Genomic DNA, 19956 nt, shown 5'->3' on the forward strand with positions numbered 1-19956 from the left:
TCCCATTAGCTGCCAACCACCGGGCTGAGAGAAGCCTTCCCCACACACTCAAACACACCAAGACACGCATACACGGGCACACACCAGGCTGTTATATGCTGCTCAGGGCCAGTCGCTTAGGTAACACACAGTTGTTCTGCACTTGGAGAGGAAGTAGAGGTGGAAATGGACACGTATAACACTTTGTATCTGCTAATTTCCCTCCTTTTGGCTTCCTTGTTGTACATATAGCACTTTGGTCGAATTTTTTGCGCATGCCTTCTTTTAAGACTGAATTTCCTTCATTATTCTCTCACCTTCTCTTCCTCACTCAATGTCTTGTTGATCCTGTGGCCTGAATCTTTACAAATAAAAGTTGAATGAGAATGTTAGACTGTCTGTCTATCACACTCTCTCCTTAGCTGTTTTCTTTCCAGGAAAACTGAACATACCCACACACACACACACCCTTTTCACCTGTCCAAAATTTTGTATTTTAGGGTCACCACAAAGATATAGGTTGAACATGCAATTTTGCTATTACAATTCCAATTAATTATTCTGGCTATCCTGAAAACCTGACACACTAATGTAATACTGCTATTATAATAAACAACTGATAATGATAATTGTGCAGAAATGACATACTTTATCTTTAGAAAATCTTAAACGGCTCCTAAAATATTTTTAATAATATAAAGTCAGTGCTCATATCAATTGAGAACATGTGTTGAGAGACTCCCCCACCGTCATCCGCAGTGCTGCACAAAGCCCAGTTCACACAACCAGTGCGGCCACTTCATGCAGGAAAAACACCAATTACATTCATTTAGGTGTAATGAGACAAATTAAACAATTACACAGCCAATTGGGTTAGCCGCTCCTGTGCACAGGACCTGGCCTAACTCTGATGCGCTAACGTACTGTTGTCTTTTTTTCCTCTTCAACCTTCTTTTTAACTCCCATTCCGTGGGAAAATGAATTTACAATCTCAAGGAGGCACTGACGCTCAGCAAATGAGTCTGATTGAGTTAGGAAGCGATCATGCTGTGTTTGACATGTATAAGCTACTGCCGTGGAAGCCCTTTATTAGGTTAGTTTTTGTGAAATGTAGGTTGACTCTAATATGTGTTTTATAAGCAGCCACCGGTTTCTGTCGCCACCGTGTCTGATCACTTAAACTAGTTAGTTAGCAGAAATATGCGACAACAGTGCTTGTGTCTTTAGCCGCGGCTAATGCTGTTGTGCTAAATGGCTGACGTTCAACGTCAAATTAGCCAGCGCAAACAGCTCCTCATGGGAGGTCTGGCTACTTGTGTTAACTGCCACATTGACAGCGGAGGAGCCTCACCTCGGCCCCTGCGCTGGGTAGCGAAAATTTTCTAACACCAGCGCGACGCCCTGCAGAGCCGGAGGAGGTGTGCTGAAAGAAGGCTGCTAATGAGAGAAAAGCGAACAGACAGCAGGAAAGTGTTACAGTACAGCGGCGCACAGGAGGAGGTTGTACCAGTGGGCAGCTCCTAGCCACAGCGCCCACAGGTCTTTCTCAACATTACGCCTCTCGTTAAGCATGGAAATGCATTATATGTATCCTGCATGTCATGCATGTGTGCCTCAAGCTTCTCGGCAGGTGTATTCTTTCATCCAGGAGCCTGTGTTCCTGGTAGGATAACTGTCAGGGGTCCAGAGCAGAGACAGCTTTAATACGAAAGAAAAAGTGTGTATGCACGTTACCCCCAAGAGCCTAAAGAAGTGGCCCCACACTGAGAGGGATATATGTGTTAACTGTGCGTATTTCTGGAGAGAAGTAACTCTTCAAGGAGTTTTAAAAGCGCTACAATTTAAAGTTAACACGACGACTTTAATGTGACTCGTATCTGAGTAAATCAGACTGTTGGATGAGAAAAAATGTTACTAAAAAGAAAGCCACAAAAAATGTTTGTTGTTGTTTTAAAATACATATACTGAAAAAGCGGTTAAAAATAAGACCAGGAACATTTATTAAAAAGGTAAATAGGGTCACTTTTCACTTCGTGTTGACTCTAAAGCTTATTTTCCTTCTTTTGGAAGTGGAATTTGGCTTTTGACCTCAGTAACATCTTGTATTAAACTCTAAAAGTTCAGGACTGCTATATTTGTCTCTGACGCAAGTGTTTGCTCACAGTATGTTAGCGGCCTGTGTGTTAGACACAAGTCAAATGTGTGTTTTTAAGGAGGTGATTTAGGGCTAATATATGATTGGCCCATAACAAGGGTCTCCTCCTCTCGCCCCCCTCCGCCGCCTCCGTGTTGACTGTGAGAAACTATTGTTCCACTGGGCTGAATGGAGAAGTGCTTGTTTGGGAAAAGGTTGCAAAGTCATGGGAAAAAGAGGCTTTGTTTCTGTGAGCGACGGGCTAGAGAAACCCAAGCGGACGTGTTTTGGGGACTGACGCACACACAGCTGCTACTGACACACATACAGACATGAGCTGATGCGGATTTTGAAATAGACACAGATAAGTCTCACATACACATGTTCAGGCTAAGCTGTGTAGTATGAACATGCACACACAAACAGACACAGCTGCAACACACAGTCAGGCACTAAAACAGAATGGCAGGGGTCCAGCGGACGGGAGTGATCTGTGTGTGTGTGTGTGAATAGTCTCAGTGTGATGTGGCTTCCTGGCCAAAACTGCCGGAGTCCCTCTCAAGGCTAAGTCTCATTTTATCAACCAAATTAGACTCATCTCATCTCCTCTTGCACACAAAGCCTTTATTCGCTTCACACCTGCACACACAAAGCAGGCCAGTGTCTCTCTGCCCTATGCGTAAGTCAGCTGGGACAAACCCATCAAAAAGTGTCTGTGTTTAGGTTTCTACAAGCTCCTTTACTGGCCATTAGGGCATTCCTGACACATTTTTTCAAAAGATTCATTTAAATCATAGTTTGCATGATTGCTATGTCTAAATATACACCATTTTTAAAACCTTATTGAGCTGCCTGTCTATTATCCAGCTATCTTTTAAAGCAGCATATTAACTGAAATGGAATCTCATAAGTGATTTAAAACGTGATTTGCTCTTCATAGGCAGCTCCGATGTGGACCACACAAAGAGCGAGTAGCTGACATCCAATACTTTTGGGAAGTTAAATTCAAGCGTTTTGTCCTGCATAATGCATGCTATACTCTATGTAAAGTTAGTTTTAAACAGTTAACAATTTCTTTTAGGTAGCTATGACCTCATGCCATGTAACTTTATAAATTCCTTTCAAAAAATCCTTTTCACATCTATGCTATTTTAAGTGCATGGGATACTTTTGTTTGTGTTTTAATTAAAGTGTCTTAAATCTGTCAGTTCCAATGATTCCTTTCAGCTGAGGTTGTCGCGATACATTACGTATTGCCTTAAAATTAGAAGTACGATATTCCATCATAATGTTGCTTTGTTTTGTGTCTGTAGCTAAATTTCCATTGTTCTACAAAAGGACTATGAGCATGGACTCTGGATACCAGCGCTGATGCTCGTTAATGATTGGTTGAGGGGGGTGGTTGATTGCTGATTGGTGGACAACAACGTTTGATTGTCATGAAACCCCATGGTCACGGTGACAAGTCACTCACATTGTGACATCTCACAAACATACCCCTTCAAAAGCATAAACGCAAAACATGTATACAAGCCTACAAGTGGACATGGCACATCTATATGAAGACTCACCTGGATCTGTTGCTGCAGGAGGTTGATTTTGTGTTGTTGCTGCAGAAGTTGCTGCTGTTGTCGTGCAATCTGTGGACAGAACATGTCAAACTGTCAGATATGTCAAGTTGGTTTTCAAAAAGAGAGAACATTATTTGTGCAGATAGGGGGTCACATGTTTGTAGAGTGACGGTAAACTGTGTGTTTGAAGCTCTTGGGTGTGCTTTTGTATTTCATACATATTTACCAAGGAGTGGCACCCAGTCCTGGAGCGTTGTGCGTGTTTGTGTACAGAGGTGTGTTAGCATATGTGTTAATACTGATCTGTTTTCTTTTGTAAAACTGAGCTCCCCAGAAGCAACTATACACACAACAAAGCTAAAGCACACTCTTCTGTATGCAAACACCTTTAGACTCCTGCCTGCATGCTGGAGGGGACCTGAATGTTACACACACACACACACACTAGGGGGATGGAGAGAACAGAAGGTTTCTTTGTGAATGTAGTTAAAAGTGGAAAACGTTAGTTATGTTACACACCCATACCTCTCCTCAACACACATACACTCGCTCACTGATAACACTGTTCTGTGTTCTGCACTATTTAAATGTTCATCACAATAACGCTGTGTCCTAATCAGACATGATAGAAAGGAATGGGTCACAATGGATGATTCATTTACTGGTCATCCAACTATATTATTAGTGAGGCTGGCCAGTTTATCGTTTGCTAATTTGGTTTTGTTTGTATATTTTAGCAATGGTGCTCTAATTAACATGAAGACATTATTGGAAAACCCCTTTAGGAAAAGTTTTGTCTTTATATTCAATTTAAAGTAACATTAACCATAAAAAAACAGTACAATGTTTAAAAAACAATTAGTAAATTCCCCCTTTAAAGAAACTATCGGGGTTGAGGGAACCTGGAACAAGCCTAATATACAAGGCTTCCTTAACCCATTGAGAAGAGTCAATTTTGAAAATGTTTTCTACTTAAGCTTCAAATATCAGATTGATTATTTTCTGTCCTTTCTAACAGTAAAATGCTTTGTAAAGTGACTAAATTACAGCCTATCAGAACACATTTATTGATTAATACACAGCTAGGTCGGGCAGGAGTTTTTGCCTGATGAGATTTCATTGTGTGTAACACTAAGCGCGTTGCATTGTACCTGGTTAGAACTTGCAGGTTTATTTAATATCTAGATATGTGTAAACTGCATTTGTTATCAGTGAAATTACTTCATATATATCAACATTATATTAGCCTATCCTGCCATCCGGATATTGTTATTGGCTTCAGCCATTGAAAAAAAAAAAAACTAGTTAGGATCAGATATGAAATAACTAAAGAAAAAGAAAAACATGGCACATGCATGGTAAGACACGGTGAATAAGTCCTAACCTGGTCCTGTTGCTGTTTGGCTAACTCCATTTGCTGGCGCTGTTTTTCGATCTGCGAAGCGGCCAGTTTCTTCTGCTCCTCATGGGCGGCCAGTAGCTGCTCTCTCAGACTGCTGAGCTGCGTGATCATCCCCATCAGCTGGCGCTCTTTCTCTGCCAGGCTGTCCGGGGTGCCTGCAGGGGTTAAAGGGCACAGGCCAAGGGTCAAAGAACTAGTCGAGGAAGCCTTGTACCCAGATGTGCTCCTCCTGAGATGTGCTATCGCCCTAGTGTTTACCTTGCCGTCGCTACACATTTAGCATGAGCTGACCTCCGACCTGGGCTAAAGCTGAGAGCGCTCTGACATACGAGCAGCCCCAGAGCAGACGGCATGAGGGGAAGACTAAATCACTCGACAGGATGTCGTTGCACTGTTGTATTACCCCAGACTACCACCAATCAAACAATGTGTGTGTGTTTGTGTGCACGCTAAACCCCTAAAGCGTTCAAATGCCCAAATGAGCACATGTCTGTTAATGAGTTCATGTGTGTGCAGTTGTGCGTCTGAGGTCATATATCTGTGTTAAAACACACACACACACAGACACACGTCTGCACGGCCCCACAATCCCCCATTGTTCTCGGTCTCTACCTTCTGAGGGGCCACATTCCTCACCAGGGAAAAACAGATGATGAAGAAAGCTAGAGAAAGAAGGGAGTCATAGCAGCTGACCTGACCCTTTGCCCTGGCAGGAAGGTGAGAGTAGGCTCCATTTGTAACCCCTTCACAAACACACACACACACACACACACACACTCAACAATGCACAATAAAGGCAACTGTCACAGACAGCCAGTTGAAAAAATAAACCTGCAGCTCCCCTTAACAGCTCCCAGACTGAGCTTTCACAAGAGGGTGTGTATCTGATCCGGCCTGGGACAAGGGAGGGCCTTGTGTGAAAAGTGACGAGTCTTCCAGAGAAAAGCGGGATCAAAGCAATCTTTCTTTTTCGCTTTCTTTCCACAACCCCATTGCTCACAGAGGGGATGGGTTAGAGAATTTTTTTATATTGAATAAAAAAAAATATATATATATATATATATATATATATATATATATATATATATATATATATATATATATATATATATATATATTAATTAAATATTCTAACCTTAACTTATATCTTAGTATCAATTACAATGACAATCAATGACAAAATGTGTAGATGAATTCAAAGCTTTCATGGAGATAAAGTATAATTTCCAGTTATTACTGCGAATAAAATACATAAATATATGTATTTCTGTAAATAAACTGTAACGTTAAACAAAAAAATTATTACACATTAAAAATAGGTTGCTAAAAATAAAACAAAAAAATCTTGTTTTCCATCTGGGCCTGCAGAAAAAAAAAACGAAACAAAAAACTTGTTGTTGTGCCTGATAAAAACACATTATATCGAAAAATGCACTCCGTCCAGATGTTTTTGACCAAATTCATCAGTAAATGCATCTGATCATTGCTGGTGGACATACCCACAAACCACCATTATTACACAGTGTCATTCAGAATACCTACAGTACCGACTAGTTTATGAGCATTTGTAGCTTTGCACGTCCCTAGCACAGTCAGTAAGACTCACTCATTAAAACGTGAATAGACCTCTGACACAATATACTCTAGATGCCCTAAGTCTAGAGTTGACAGAAGGTGTTTATACACACACATAAGAAAACACGCCAGGCTCATCAATCACAACCGAAGGCTTTTTACCTTGCCTACTGAAAGTTCAGCTTTGGATCAATAAGTGGTTTCCTCTCTCTCTAAACATCCTAAGGCTGCCTTTACTGCCTTGCCTCATGTCACAAACCACAGTAATTAACCAATTTGTAACAATGTAATACCTGTCAAGCAGCTCTCACTGCTAATTAATGACTGGGCTTAAAAGATAAATCCCTAAAGCAGCACAGTGCTGTGTTACATGAGGGAGAGAAGGAGAGAAAGAGCTTAGCCCGAGGCTCTTATTGTCCATTACCACTTTTCTTTCCATCTTTTCTTCTCCCATTCTGTCTCTTTTGCACTGTAATCATCTCCTATGTGGTTAACACGGGCAGTTCTTTACTGTACGATATATTTTGTCGACTTCATAAAGTACAATGCATCTGTTCTATTAAATGCATAGATCTGGTTCTGAACACTGGTCAATACAGTGCTTCAGTTGTGCAAAAATAGACGATATATTTCTGTATCACCATGTCACTATGCAGCTCTCATCTTCCCATAATGGTTCCGTATTGGCATCTATAGTGTATCATGGACAAAAGTTTCTTCATAGCAGAAAAAAGCAGTAAGAATCTCCAAATGGTTATTTTATGGTATCACTCTGAAAAGCCCCTGTTATATGTTGAGATCAACTATCAACCTTGGTTTAATTTCAGGGAAAATACCTGCTAATGGCAAAATTGCTTGTAATGAATTTGCTAGGAGCAATTTAAGCACTTTTGCTAACTTCTACCATTTTCGAACAAAACGCCCTTTTGCCAAAAACCCATCTCCCAAAGACATCTCAGCAAAGCCAAACGCGAACATACAGTACAAAATGATTCAGTGTTTCTAATTAGTTAACAAAAAAAAAGTCCTCTGACTTCTTCTTTGCTATCAGTACATTTTACGTGTAATATTAAATGCTTTCAGCACCTAATTTAAAACGACCTACTAGTTTGTATATACTTGTGTGTCCATTTCTGATCTTAAAGGGTATTCACACACAGAGAGGGGACAGTGTCGAGGGCCCTTTCCAACCGCTAGTCATCGGTGGTCGTGGCGGGGATGCTCTCTTACTGAAATGTCAACACAGTAGGGTTACCGCACCGACGGCTTGATCAATGGCGCTCCCTTTTCTGCTCCAGGAGCGAGAACAAGCTTCGTTTGATTAAATATTTCTGAGTCGCTTAATGAAGTACATGTACTCCCGAGTTAGCCTCGCGAACACGCCGCTAATGCGAGGAAGGTGTATGGAGGCTTGTTAAAGTGACAGTGGAGTGTGTTCCCGCTACGGCTGAGTGACCTAACAGGATGTATCATTAACCGTGCTAACATGAGCGAGGCTGTTGCTTAGCAAGTCATCCCGGCAGATCATTAACCGGGGCCGGCGAAGAGGCTAGCGCTAGGTGGTTTAGCATACCTGTGCTTTCGGAGCGCTTGAAGATGTCTTGGGTGACATTTGATACGTACAATTATAACTGTGATTATTCTAATCTAGAACCGCAAAACCAGCTCTTCTGACACAACAGCCAATTGAAACAGCGAATACTTTGGTTTTGTATCACGTAAAAAAAGAGACACAACAGGTATATCAACCGTCCGGCGCAACACGCATACACTCTGAGGTCACATGAAGACACAAAGTCTTTCGTTTTACCTTTGATCTCTCCAAAGTTGCCAGAACCCATGGCCAATAGCTTGTCCTTCCAGTCCTTAGACAACAGCCTCTCAATACTGGGGGCCTCTGGAGGGGAGATAGACAGAGAGAGAGAGAGAAAGAGAGAGAGAAAGAAAGAGAATTACCACAGGCAGGCAACATCACAATATAGCTCATTTAAAGTCCATTTGCTGTAATAAAGGCCCGTCTCTCTAATGGCACCAACAGTAGGGCAGGAGGAAGAGAGGATGGAGAGAGAAGGAGAGAGAAAGAGAGAGAGAGAGAGAGAGAGAGAGTTGAGCGGCTTCCTCACCTGCTGTTAGCCAATCATTAGCCCTATGCTCCAGCTAACACAAAGAGGCTCTTAATGCACCGGGTACAATGGACACATTATCGAGGCTGTGCGCTTTGTTTTTCTAATACACCCCGCGGACCCGCTAACCCCTCCACCCCACACGCTAATTACTAACCTGCCAAGGACGGACGTCTCAAACAAGAGAGAGAGAGAGAGGAAAATTACAACAACTCTCAACACCCCCCTCTGTATTCCTCTCTAACACACACACACACACGTACCAGCATCACCATCACAACAATTAACTGCGATATGAAACAAAATGAGAGGAAGACGGAGACACAAAGAGTAAAAGAGAAACACAAGGTATGTATTTGTGGTAAATGACAGCGGTCAGTATTTTAGTAAGTTGGGAAATGACACACACAACTTTAAATACAGTTGTGATTTCCTTTTCCTTTATGTTTAATTTCTATCCTTTTTGTCATTCGACACCCTGTTGCTCAAATAGTAAAGCAATACACTTGCGACTGCAAGGTCATGGATTAAATTCCATATTACTGCTGTTAAACGATTAATAGCATCCAAAATAAACGTTTTTGATTACATATGTATGTGTGCTATGTATATTTACAATGTATATATAAATACAAACAAATGCATTCATATATTTCTGAAAAATACATGTTTATATACTAAATATATATATATATAATAATAAAATAATTTCAATGAAATATGTAAATACATTTTCAAAATATTTACTGTATATGTATTTGTATATACATCATATGCACAGAACAATATTGTGCAAATAAAAACATTTCATTTTTTGTTGCAACTAATTGTGACAACGCTACATACAAACTCACTTTACATTACATTAATTACAGCTTTATTTCACTTTTTTTTCTTTTTTTTTTACAATATTATTCTTCACCATGTAGCTTAAATAGCAAAGCAACAGCAATGCCACGGATTCAGCTCTATATATTTTTGTATGCCAAAATCGTACGTTGAAAACATCTTTCTGTCATTTCACTTATGTAATTTTAATTGCTAAAAACTACATTTTCGAAAAGCATAAGACAAAACTTTAAATACACATACACATGAAATCTACATTCACTTATGATTTCCTTTTACTTTTCTTTTCCATTTCCTGCCTTCTTTTTTTATTCATCCTGTACCTTGAACAGTAACGCATGACTATTGCAATTGAAGGTCAAAAGGTTTGACACCATATGATTTTTATGATAAATAGTGTCTTCAAAAACATCTCATTTCAATCTTAATCCCTAAAGCCTTAAGAACATGAAAATGCACATCTTAAAGCAAACACGCACACATTGAAACACTTCTCCACCAAAGTAAAAACACCAGGTGGCACCATTACCAATTCAGCTGGAGTTAAAACACTGAGCACTAACCTGTGTCTTTGAGACTGATTTTGAGACTGTACAGGCCCCAGGTGGGCGGCACACACTTACACTCAAAGACTTGCCAAATAGAAGAAGACTTGCCAAATATTTAATGTCTGATTAGTGGTCAAACTTCCTCAGTGGCATGTCTGCAATTTAAAGTTTATCGCATTCTTGTCTCTTGAGTATTTCTGAACATCCTTTGCGTTCCTGGTCTCGCCTCTGGACTTCAAAGTTTGACAGTTTCAGTCTGTAAAACACACAGCCTTTGGTTTATGGACACACTCCCTCCACGTTCAGCCAATCACCTTCACTGCTGCTGTTTCTACTGACAGCTGTCTCACTGTCACCCCAACAGGTGTTATTAGCCCTCGGCTCTCTCTCTCTCTCTCTCCTCTATTCTGGCATCTGTGCGTAACAATGACAGAGGCTTTTAAGCCCGAGAGCTTTGACAAGCGAAAGGTTTCAACAAATGGCCACTCCGTCTATCCCCCCTGCCTGCTCTCTCTCTCTTTCTGTCTGAGTATGTCACTTTCTCCCTCTCTCACCACAGCACTGTAATAGTTATTATTTTTATTTATTAACATGGCCGCTATTGTCCCTGCTGACAGCTCCTTCACTTTAACTATTAATAAAAATAGAAAGCCCTCTTTTATGTGACAGCCCGCAGCAGGGATCTGCGCAATCGTTTACTGCAAAATGGACGGAGAAGGAAGCAGATATGCTGATGTATCTGTCTTTCATGGCAGCTCCCCTGTCTTGATCTCGTTCTTCATACTCTCTTATGGCTTGGGAAGAAAAGGACTGTTGCGGTGCCCTTTGACAGAAGCACTTCTCACTTAAGCCTGTGATGTTGCTTTTAGTTTTTTCAATTTGCAATATGACGCTTCAACATATGCTGGAGTTTAATATTGCTAGAATCGACACTTACCTGCAACTTTGTATCATGCAAGTACACTGATAATAAAATCTTGTATTTGAATGTAGTTTACTGAAAACCACAAATAAGATCTCTTTTAATATCTCTGTTGTTTCTTATACATAGCAATGAAATTTAATGGATTAAGGTTTTTAAAGAACTGAGAATTTCTCTCAAAACTTATACTCCACAAAAAATATACTCCACTTAGTGTCACATTATGCTTAGAATACATTACATATTTAAAAGAAAGCCATCTAAAAAAAACTGAACGAGCAGACTTCTAGCTATAAAATGTTCTATAAAGATAAAAGATAAACATATTAACTGCAGGTTTAAATTCAATATTTGCTATGTGAATAGGTTATCAGCATTAAAAAATGTGCAGAGAATGAGAGAAAAAAGTGAGAGAGGGCAGAAACTTTGGGACTGCTTCCATTAGTATATTCCCAATACGGCAGCACAGCTTGTATGCATTAGTGTAAAGGGGTCTTGTTTGTGGCAGCTGGGTGGAACCCTACGTATGCGCCCTTACGAGGTGGGGAGCACATTTTTGGTGGGACTAGCACTGCCTGAGGGGTACAATGGAAAGAGAACAGTGTGACTCCTGGAAAAACACACAGCAAGGGTGTGTATGAGAGAAGGAGCGAGGGTGCCAAGATGTATTTCAATTAGACATAACATGATTGAAAGAGAATGTTTGCTTTAATGCCTGAAATCAGACATTTTGTTCCTAGGCAGTAAGTAAAATAGTGCAAAAATAATGAGCAAGTCATAGGTGACAGCGGTTGGAAACATTCAAATATAATAAGAATAATAGCATTAATAAAATATTTGTAATTTTAATAAGAAAAGAGTGATTCATATTTAAAATAAAACTTTTTTTTATTGTCCCAACTGTGGAAAACCCTGGACCAGGCAACCATTCTGATCTTTCCCAAGTCATATGTCTCTGATTGTGTCTAGAACAGGATGTGCGGCAGACAGATCTGACAAACAAGAACTTCAGTCGCACACACTCATCTGTAAACTGAATATGAGATCACAAACTCAACAACCACCACACCAGCCATGCCAGCATGGGAGAGGAAGTTAATCTGACAATAATAGGTGAATTATGGGGCATTATTAAAGTTCATTGGCTCCAGAGGACTCCAGCAGCTGGGCAGAGCTGTAGCCAAGATGTCCGGCCACCTGGCCCATAAGCGTGGAAGAACCGCTCAAGATGTGCCACCACCAAGCGCACTTTCATTCTTCACACACCATGATCCAACTTAGGGCGGCCCGGGCTCCGTACTTCACAAACAATTTCATCACTCACTCTGTTTCTCTATGCCTCGCTGTTGCGATGCTATTTTTTGCCCAAAACGCTCTGACTCAGCCCGGCCAACTCCATTTTTCCAATTATCTCATATTTGCAAAGCCAATGAGATGTTTTGTTCGGAAAAGAAAGAGGGGCCGGGGGGTTGGTTTTGGAGGAGTGGAGAAAAGCGGGGAGACGGAGGGGGAATGAGACAAGGAGAGCCAGGCCCACGGTGGACAACAAAAGGGCCAGTGTCCCAGCGCCAGCTTCACGCGGGTGGGGAGGGCTCACAGGAAAGGCCCTGGCTCGGGCCTGGCCCAGCACGCAGCACCAGAACAGGCTCCACATTGACTGCTCTTGGCAGAAAGCAACACGCTGCAGCAGCTCCCAGTCGCCACAGAGGTCAGGATTGAATAACCAATTATACAAGCACCCAGCTAGTTTATCTAAGGTTGGACAGAAAGGATCGTCACAGACTTTGAGTTCAGCGCTGTATATATATGTCCAACGCGAGAGACGCACACACGGGAGTCCAGCTGCGCTTAGATCTTTCTAAAGGAGTGAATACAAACACCCACAGATGGGTTTCAGTCACGAAACTAGTAATTAATTACTGCCTTTGTGGCTAAAACACTGTAATCAATTAATGCAGCGCAGATCAGTAGTCATTTAGGGTGTCATGCTTAAAAAAAAGTTCATGAGATTTTAAAAAGCGAATGGCAGAAGTTCGATTCAGAAGCAAACACGCTCTGCAAACTCTGCTCCTGAATTCCCCTGTCAAATAAAAAGATGATTATAATCACCCTTGATGATCAATTTATGTACGGCTGTTATTTGCCCAGAGACCGTGTTGAAAATTCTTTCTAAAGGACGTTCAAACATCGGCGGTCGCTCGTGTTTTCTCCCGGCTCGGCAGACACTGCGAGACTGTGAGTTTAGAAACGCGCAGAGCAAGAAAAAAAAAAAAACATCGGACCAAATCTCTCATCAAAAGCCGCCATTCAAGCTAAAAGTCCCAATTATGTGTGCTGATGGAGGAAAAGGCAACGCTTAGCAACACTCTGTACAAACATTCACACACACACACACACAGAGAATGTCTTTCTTCTTTTCGCTCAAAAAACGTTCTTGTCTCAGAGAGGTGACACAAGCAAAAAGAAAAAAAGAGAAACTGGAGGGACAGCGCGATGGAGTGAGATAAGGTGAGATTTTGTGTGAAGTCGTAACGTGTAAAGCGTGTGGAGTCAGCGGAAAGAGCAAAGCCGAAGCTAAAGGTCAGGATGTTAAACACCCTTTATATTCAAAGCAGTCACCAGGGCAACAGGGACAATTTTTCTAATACAAAATATTAAAAGAAAAACACCTTGGCTGGAAAAATACCCTGTTTGTTCTCCATCTGGACAGTTTTTTTGGATAGTAAAAAAAGACATTTTGACATCATGGGCAAACAGAACTATATATAGTTAGGCCTCTAAGACTTTAATGAAATTTTTGTAAATCGTAAATTGTTTGCCAAACCATTTGTACAGCACATAAACAGATGTACTGAATGAGCATAAAAATAGTTTTATGAACATTTTGTCGTTGAATGCTTGATTGAATTTGATAGAATGTTTTTTTGAAAAGCCTGAGTGTGAACTACATTTACAGTGTGTTCCTCGGCGTGATACAAACGAAGTCCCACGAGTGCTGCAAAGTGTGCTCTTCAGCTCTAGTCCTCACTTAGATGACGATAAATCAATTTTCCATAAATTAATAGAAAATAATTCCCAACTAAAGTTGCAGGGTGAGATTTACAAATTGAAAAAGTCGTTTATCTCTGACGGAATTGTGCCCTTCACATATCTGCAATCCTTCTCTGACAGATGGTGTTGTGGGTGCTTATGTCCAATTTGATTTGAACCAAAACTCCCGCCAAATTTATTCTGGCACCTCTCGCGCGGTGCCAAATTTACACTGCCAGATTGAAATAACTGCGTGGAGGGCATGACATTGTGAAGAAGAATGTGAGCAAAACCATCACGACGTGTGAGAAAGTCTGAGAAAATTAAGACGTTCTCTGAGGACGTCCAAGACTTCAAATCTGGCTGCCGTACATCTGAGTATCAGCCACGCTACTGATACGCACACACACACACACACACACACACACGCACACATATATGGCATTTTACATACATGTAGAAATTAATTAACATGCACGCATCCAGATAAAATAAGCCTTTTTATATTCCATATGCGGAGATCCTGGCTGTTGTTTGCTTTAAATTGCAGGCTAAGTGAATTAGTCTGAACAAGAGAACATCTCAAAACACTTAAACGCTAAAAGAAAAGAACTGTGCGATGTTTGAAAACACTTTGGTCTGAAATATAGTATGCAGGTACTTTCAATGTACAGGACAAATATCTTGTGTTGAACTGAAGAAAGACAAAGTAATCATTATCAGTAGATCATCTGCTAGATTTCTTGTGCTGTGGTGTCAGAAGAAAGGGTTAAGCTGGGCTCAGGGCTCCCCTCTCCTCCAAGCACACACATTTCTCTTGTCAAAGGCATCCTGTTAAAGTAGGCCAGGGCATATTTGTGCTTCCTCCGTGTGCTCTATAATGGAAAATGACACTTTCAATCTGTCTCGTGGCAATAACCCCTCTTCAGTGCGTCTCGCGAGCAGCCCAGTCAGCAGAGAGCTGTCATAGCCCCGGGGCCCTGCCGCCACCCGCTTTCATTACATCACTTTAAAATGACAACAAAAGAATACAACGTGTTCGTCCGAGTCTCTGATGCATTAACTGCGGGACAGCAGGGAAAAAAAAAAAAAAAGCTTTGGACTGAGGCAACAGACACACACGTACGGTTGCAAACACTTGCTCTTGCAAAGTCAACATCACACGGACTGAAACGTATTGACATGCACGGTTGAAAATAAATAAATAAGCAACAAAATAAATATATAAAATTTGTCAAAGCACACGGCAGAGGCCGCGGTGTCTGTTAAAATCACAATTGCTGTATGTCACGTTGAAGTGTACTGTGGCTTTCAGAAAGCAGCTGTCACAGGCCTGTCATACACACAGGCAGACTATGCTGACATGATAATGCTGCTTTGCATTTTGGAGGCAAATAAACACACACACACACACACACACACAAGGCAGACCCACTCAGAAGTCTCCATTTTAACCTCTTGTCATAACAAACTGCCCCTGGCAGACGAAAACAGTTATTACCCATATTACAATTCACTTCCTCTTGTCTTCACATTGTTTTTCCATTTCGGAATTTGTGAAGTATTCACAAACAGCCTTTATTTCTGATGAGGCACGGACACATACTTATCAATAAGCAAATCGGCCCGGAAAAATGAATCTGACTTGTGCAAACAGGAAGTAGGGAATCTAAAGGCATGTTTTCCCCCCCAATGCATTCCGGATTTACACTGCATTTAATCGTTGCTGTTGTCTCTGTGTGCCTGGGGAGGTTAAAATGCTCTCGCTGTAAGAATGGCCAGCATTGTTTGGGCTCCATTGCTCCCAGATACTGGTAGCCATGTGAGAGCCATTAGGTGATTGTTAACAGCTCCTAAGAAGCTGCCCATGCCCGGCCAAAGCCAGCCAGGCCCCTGCACATCCCTCGACTCGATTCCTTCTTTCTCTTCATCTGTAGGACAGGAAGAGGGGAGGTGGACAGGGCGGGGGATGGCGATAAATTCACATGCTTTCAAGTTAAAACTTTGATTGCTTGATAAGGTTGGTCATGGGAATAATGCCCCACTTATAAGCTATATTTCCATTGGTTAGTCACCAGCAGGGGTACGGGACAGCACAAGGCGGTCTGTTTCATCTTAATTCATTTATTTAAACACGTACTGTGCCGGACTGTACAGTACACTCATAATAATGTTAACATATTAAATGCACTGGAACGCGGCACTTTAGAGGTCCTCAAATATAGTTACAAATATGCACACTATCCCATCTGTTAGAAGAAACAAAATGTACCCAACAGTGCCCAAAGAGAAACACACTTTAATGCAGATATTTCCAACCTGGGGGTACTGGAATATTTTTCGGTGTTAAACAAATACATCTAGATTTTTTGGAATAATTAAAAGCATTAGCTTTTGAAATTATGAAAATAATCAAAAGCACAATTATTACAGTTGAAATACTTTTAGTCAGCAATGATGCATTAAATTGATAATAAATGACAGTAAAGACATTTATAATACTGCAAAAGATTACATATAAACGCTGATCTTTCTAAATTTTATTCAGTTTTTTTTTTAAATCTTTCAAAAAAAGGAAGCATAGTGGTTTACACAAAAATATTAAGCAGTCTAGCTATTTTCAACAATGATAATTATATTAAATGTGTCTTCATCAGCATTTTAAAATAATATTTGAAGTAATGGCTACTGAAAATTCAACTTCAGACTACATTTTAAAAATATTAGGATAGAAAAAATGTAAATAAATAAATAATACAATTAAATGAATACATTAAAAAAATATAATAATAAAGTAAAACAGATTCAAAATATTACTGTTCTGATCAAACACTGCCTTGGTGAGCATGATAAAAAAAAAGAAATCTAGTGATAGTGTATATGTATTTAAGTTGTATCCACACTCACATATTTTTCTAATTTCTAATCATTAGAAAACAGACTGTTTCTTTAGTTTGAGAGGAATATTACAGATTGCTAAATATTCAGTATAAGTTACAAAACCAACAATGAAAGAAATGCTTGAGCTTTTCTGATGGGTCTAAGGGAGACACACGACAAAAAAAAAAAGGTTGAAAGAAACTACTGTAATGCACGAAAAAGAACTATGGAGAGGTTTATCTGTGAAGAAACAACAAAGGAGTGGGTGCTAAACCTCCCTCTGTTGTCTTGCCGCTGTGTGCACACTGGGGTTCAAAGTCCCCGAAACGTCATAAGCCTGTAAGCAAATATAAACACATGACAAACTATACATTCTATTGTGCAAGAGCGCTTATTTGTGCTCTCTGTTCCATCTATCTCTTTCTCTCTCAAAGGTGAGAACAGCCTTACGAGGAGATTAGCACGTGGCCCGGCCCTCTGAAAGAGAATTCATCACTTAAAAACGCTGAAAACCTGACACACTTAGGTTGGAGCGCTGGCCCTAAATGAAGCTAATGAATCCTACATTTCCTCATACACCTGAATTTTTCTTTTTTTTGCGAAACAAATGTATTCCCTCTCGACTTGTAATGCACGAAAAAGAGAAGGCAGGGCAAAACTAAACAGCCCAAGTTTCAGAACACTCCCTCGATCAACCATTTATCATGCACCAGTAATTAACCCACAGCGTTTTTCTGTGCTCTTGGCATTAAAAAGAAGTAAACAGATATTTAAATGTGTGAGAAATATTTGCCAGAATGTGTAACCTGTATCTAACTGAGGGCTATGTGAATCCGGATGAAAGAAAAGGAGGTTGAAAAAGATCCAAACGAATGACAGGAACAACACTCTCTAAAAACACAGCACCTCTGAGGAGAGGAGGGTGAGAAGAGGTGAAGATGGGATAGGAAGCAGAGCATTAGCATTCAGATGACAATAATTAAATATATATTTATCTTTGTAAATGTGCATATATACATTTAAATGTGTTTGTGCAGACAGGTGCAAATCAGCAGTACTATGGGAAATAATCAAGGTAATAATGTGCACTATGAGGGTTTATGGCTAGATAATAATCTCATCAGGCTATATAACCTGCGTTACAAAGCTCAATGTGAACACTGCTTCCAAAGCAAAAATCAGTTCTTTATATTATAACCAATGTTTTAACATTCGGTTTCATTTTGCTTTTAACTATGCTGATGTGCCGAGGTGTTTCCTTTGTGCATATGCGTACGTGCGTGCACACAGAGCTTTGTGGCCGTGACAATGGGCCAGGGAACAGACGGTGAGAGTGTGTGTATGTCATCGGCGACTGCCGTAGACTGGCGGAGTGTGTCAGATCCAGCCTAAAATGACTAGCAGCTGGGGGTGACAGTTGTTTTAACAGCTGAGCTGACAGGATTAATTCAAATGCACTGAAATCAAAAAGTGGAGAACACCTGTTCAGTCTTCCAGCGGTCCCCACGTCCAGGCAGGGGATCAGGCTCGGGCGCACAGCCACGTTAGAGCTCGCACTCCCAGAGAAGTGAGCTGGGTGCTTCGCCACCATGGGACGGGAGAAGGGGCGGAGGGAGGGATCAAAAAAAAAAAAAAAAAAAGTGGCGGAATAGGAAGGAGTCCAAAAGCAAAGCAAGGCAGAAAGAGAGACACACATGAAGGCAAAGAGGGAGGATTGGGATCCGCCTTGCTTGTTTCTGAACATCTGGCTTAAATAAAGGGCCTATTTTCTGGCAGGCCGAAGGGTGCTGACCTAGGGCCGCTCAACGGAGACAGATTGCTTCATTTCAAAGTGCGCTGCCTGACCGCAGGACTGCTGGGGTTAATTCTGAGCTTCCCCCTCGTGTTCAAAGACCCCCTACCGGAGCTTCATTCACTCACTGGTGTCCACTACTGGCCTCAAAACCAGGAAGCGGAGGGGGTGTGCAGTACGTGATGGAGAGTCAATAATTAAGTGTATGTTGTGTTTACAATCCCCAGGGGTTAAGTCTTAGTTGGTCATTGAATTTGACATAAAATGGAAATTCACTTATTTTCCAAATTCATACATTTGGTCTTACTGTGAAAAATCCATCTGTGCATTTCCATTTATTCATTTCATCGAAATGTTATAACTCCGTTGTTGCGGACAATCAGTTTAATCTGCTTAAAACCCAATTGTTTCTTACAGTCAGATCTGCCTCCATTCAATCAACAGCTGACGAACAGAGTCCCCACCATACATTTTTTTTGTACACAACAATACAGATAAAAAGAACTGAGACTTTAAACCCCTGCAACTGCCTACTCACGCATGTGAATGCAAATGCTTCTGACAGTTGAAATGCATTGCAATTTATAATACAATGCAAGTTCAGCCTTAGCATTGTAACAATGGGCACAACAGCAAGAATTTGGAAGGCAAACTACTGTCAGGCTCAGCTGTGGAATAGAATTTTACTTAGAAAATGTTAGCTAAGCTGTTAACCTTTATAACCAGCAGCCTGGATATAAAACATGACATTTTTCTCAAACCACTTAAGCCTACATAAAAAGCTACCAACTCAACCTAACCTAAACCCTTAACCATAGTCAAATTCACAATGTTTCTGAAATCTGAACTCATCTTAGCAGTTTTCTACGTAATCAAGCTGACCAAAAGAAATAAACATGCAAGTGTACACTTGCAGTGCGTTACTCAATAAAGTTTGCGTGCTTGTTTCTGGCGTGAATTCAAACTTCAACTGCAAAATGTCCAGACAGACTGACTTCTGCGTGTTTACCTTTGCCGAAGACTTTTGTGCGAGTGTGTGCTCTGCACATGTTGCGTGTGGGAGAGCGAGTGTGTACGCGGCCCCTGACATTTGGCCTGTGCACATCCACTGTTTGTTCTAATATACTCCAACCCAAGCAAATACACCTAAA

The 19956-nt window shown here is 40.8% G+C and overlaps 1 protein-coding gene across 9 annotated transcripts in view; it reads right to left on the bottom strand.

Annotated features, from left to right (window-relative positions):
- sox5 (SRY-box transcription factor 5) overlaps positions 1–19956 on the bottom strand; it is a 173784-nt gene that overhangs the window by 27659 nt on the left and 126169 nt on the right. For 7 of the 9 annotated variants that reach the window (XM_043236838.1, XM_043236837.1, XM_043236836.1 and 4 more), the window contains 3 exons: positions 8472–8558; positions 5069–5241; positions 3685–3753 (listed from right to left, as the gene is read on the bottom strand). In XM_043236838.1, the coding sequence (XP_043092773.1) occupies positions 3685–3753; positions 5069–5241; positions 8472–8558 (329 nt within the window). The remainder of the gene's footprint in view (positions 1–3684; positions 3754–5068; positions 5242–8471; positions 8559–19956) is intronic. The other 2 variants (XM_043236843.1, XM_043236842.1) reach the window with 1 other exon arrangement.

The sequence above is a fragment of the Puntigrus tetrazona genome, chromosome 4 (assembly GCF_018831695.1).
Source record: "Puntigrus tetrazona isolate hp1 chromosome 4, ASM1883169v1, whole genome shotgun sequence".
Classification (NCBI taxonomy): Eukaryota; Metazoa; Chordata; class Actinopteri; order Cypriniformes; family Cyprinidae; genus Puntigrus; species Puntigrus tetrazona.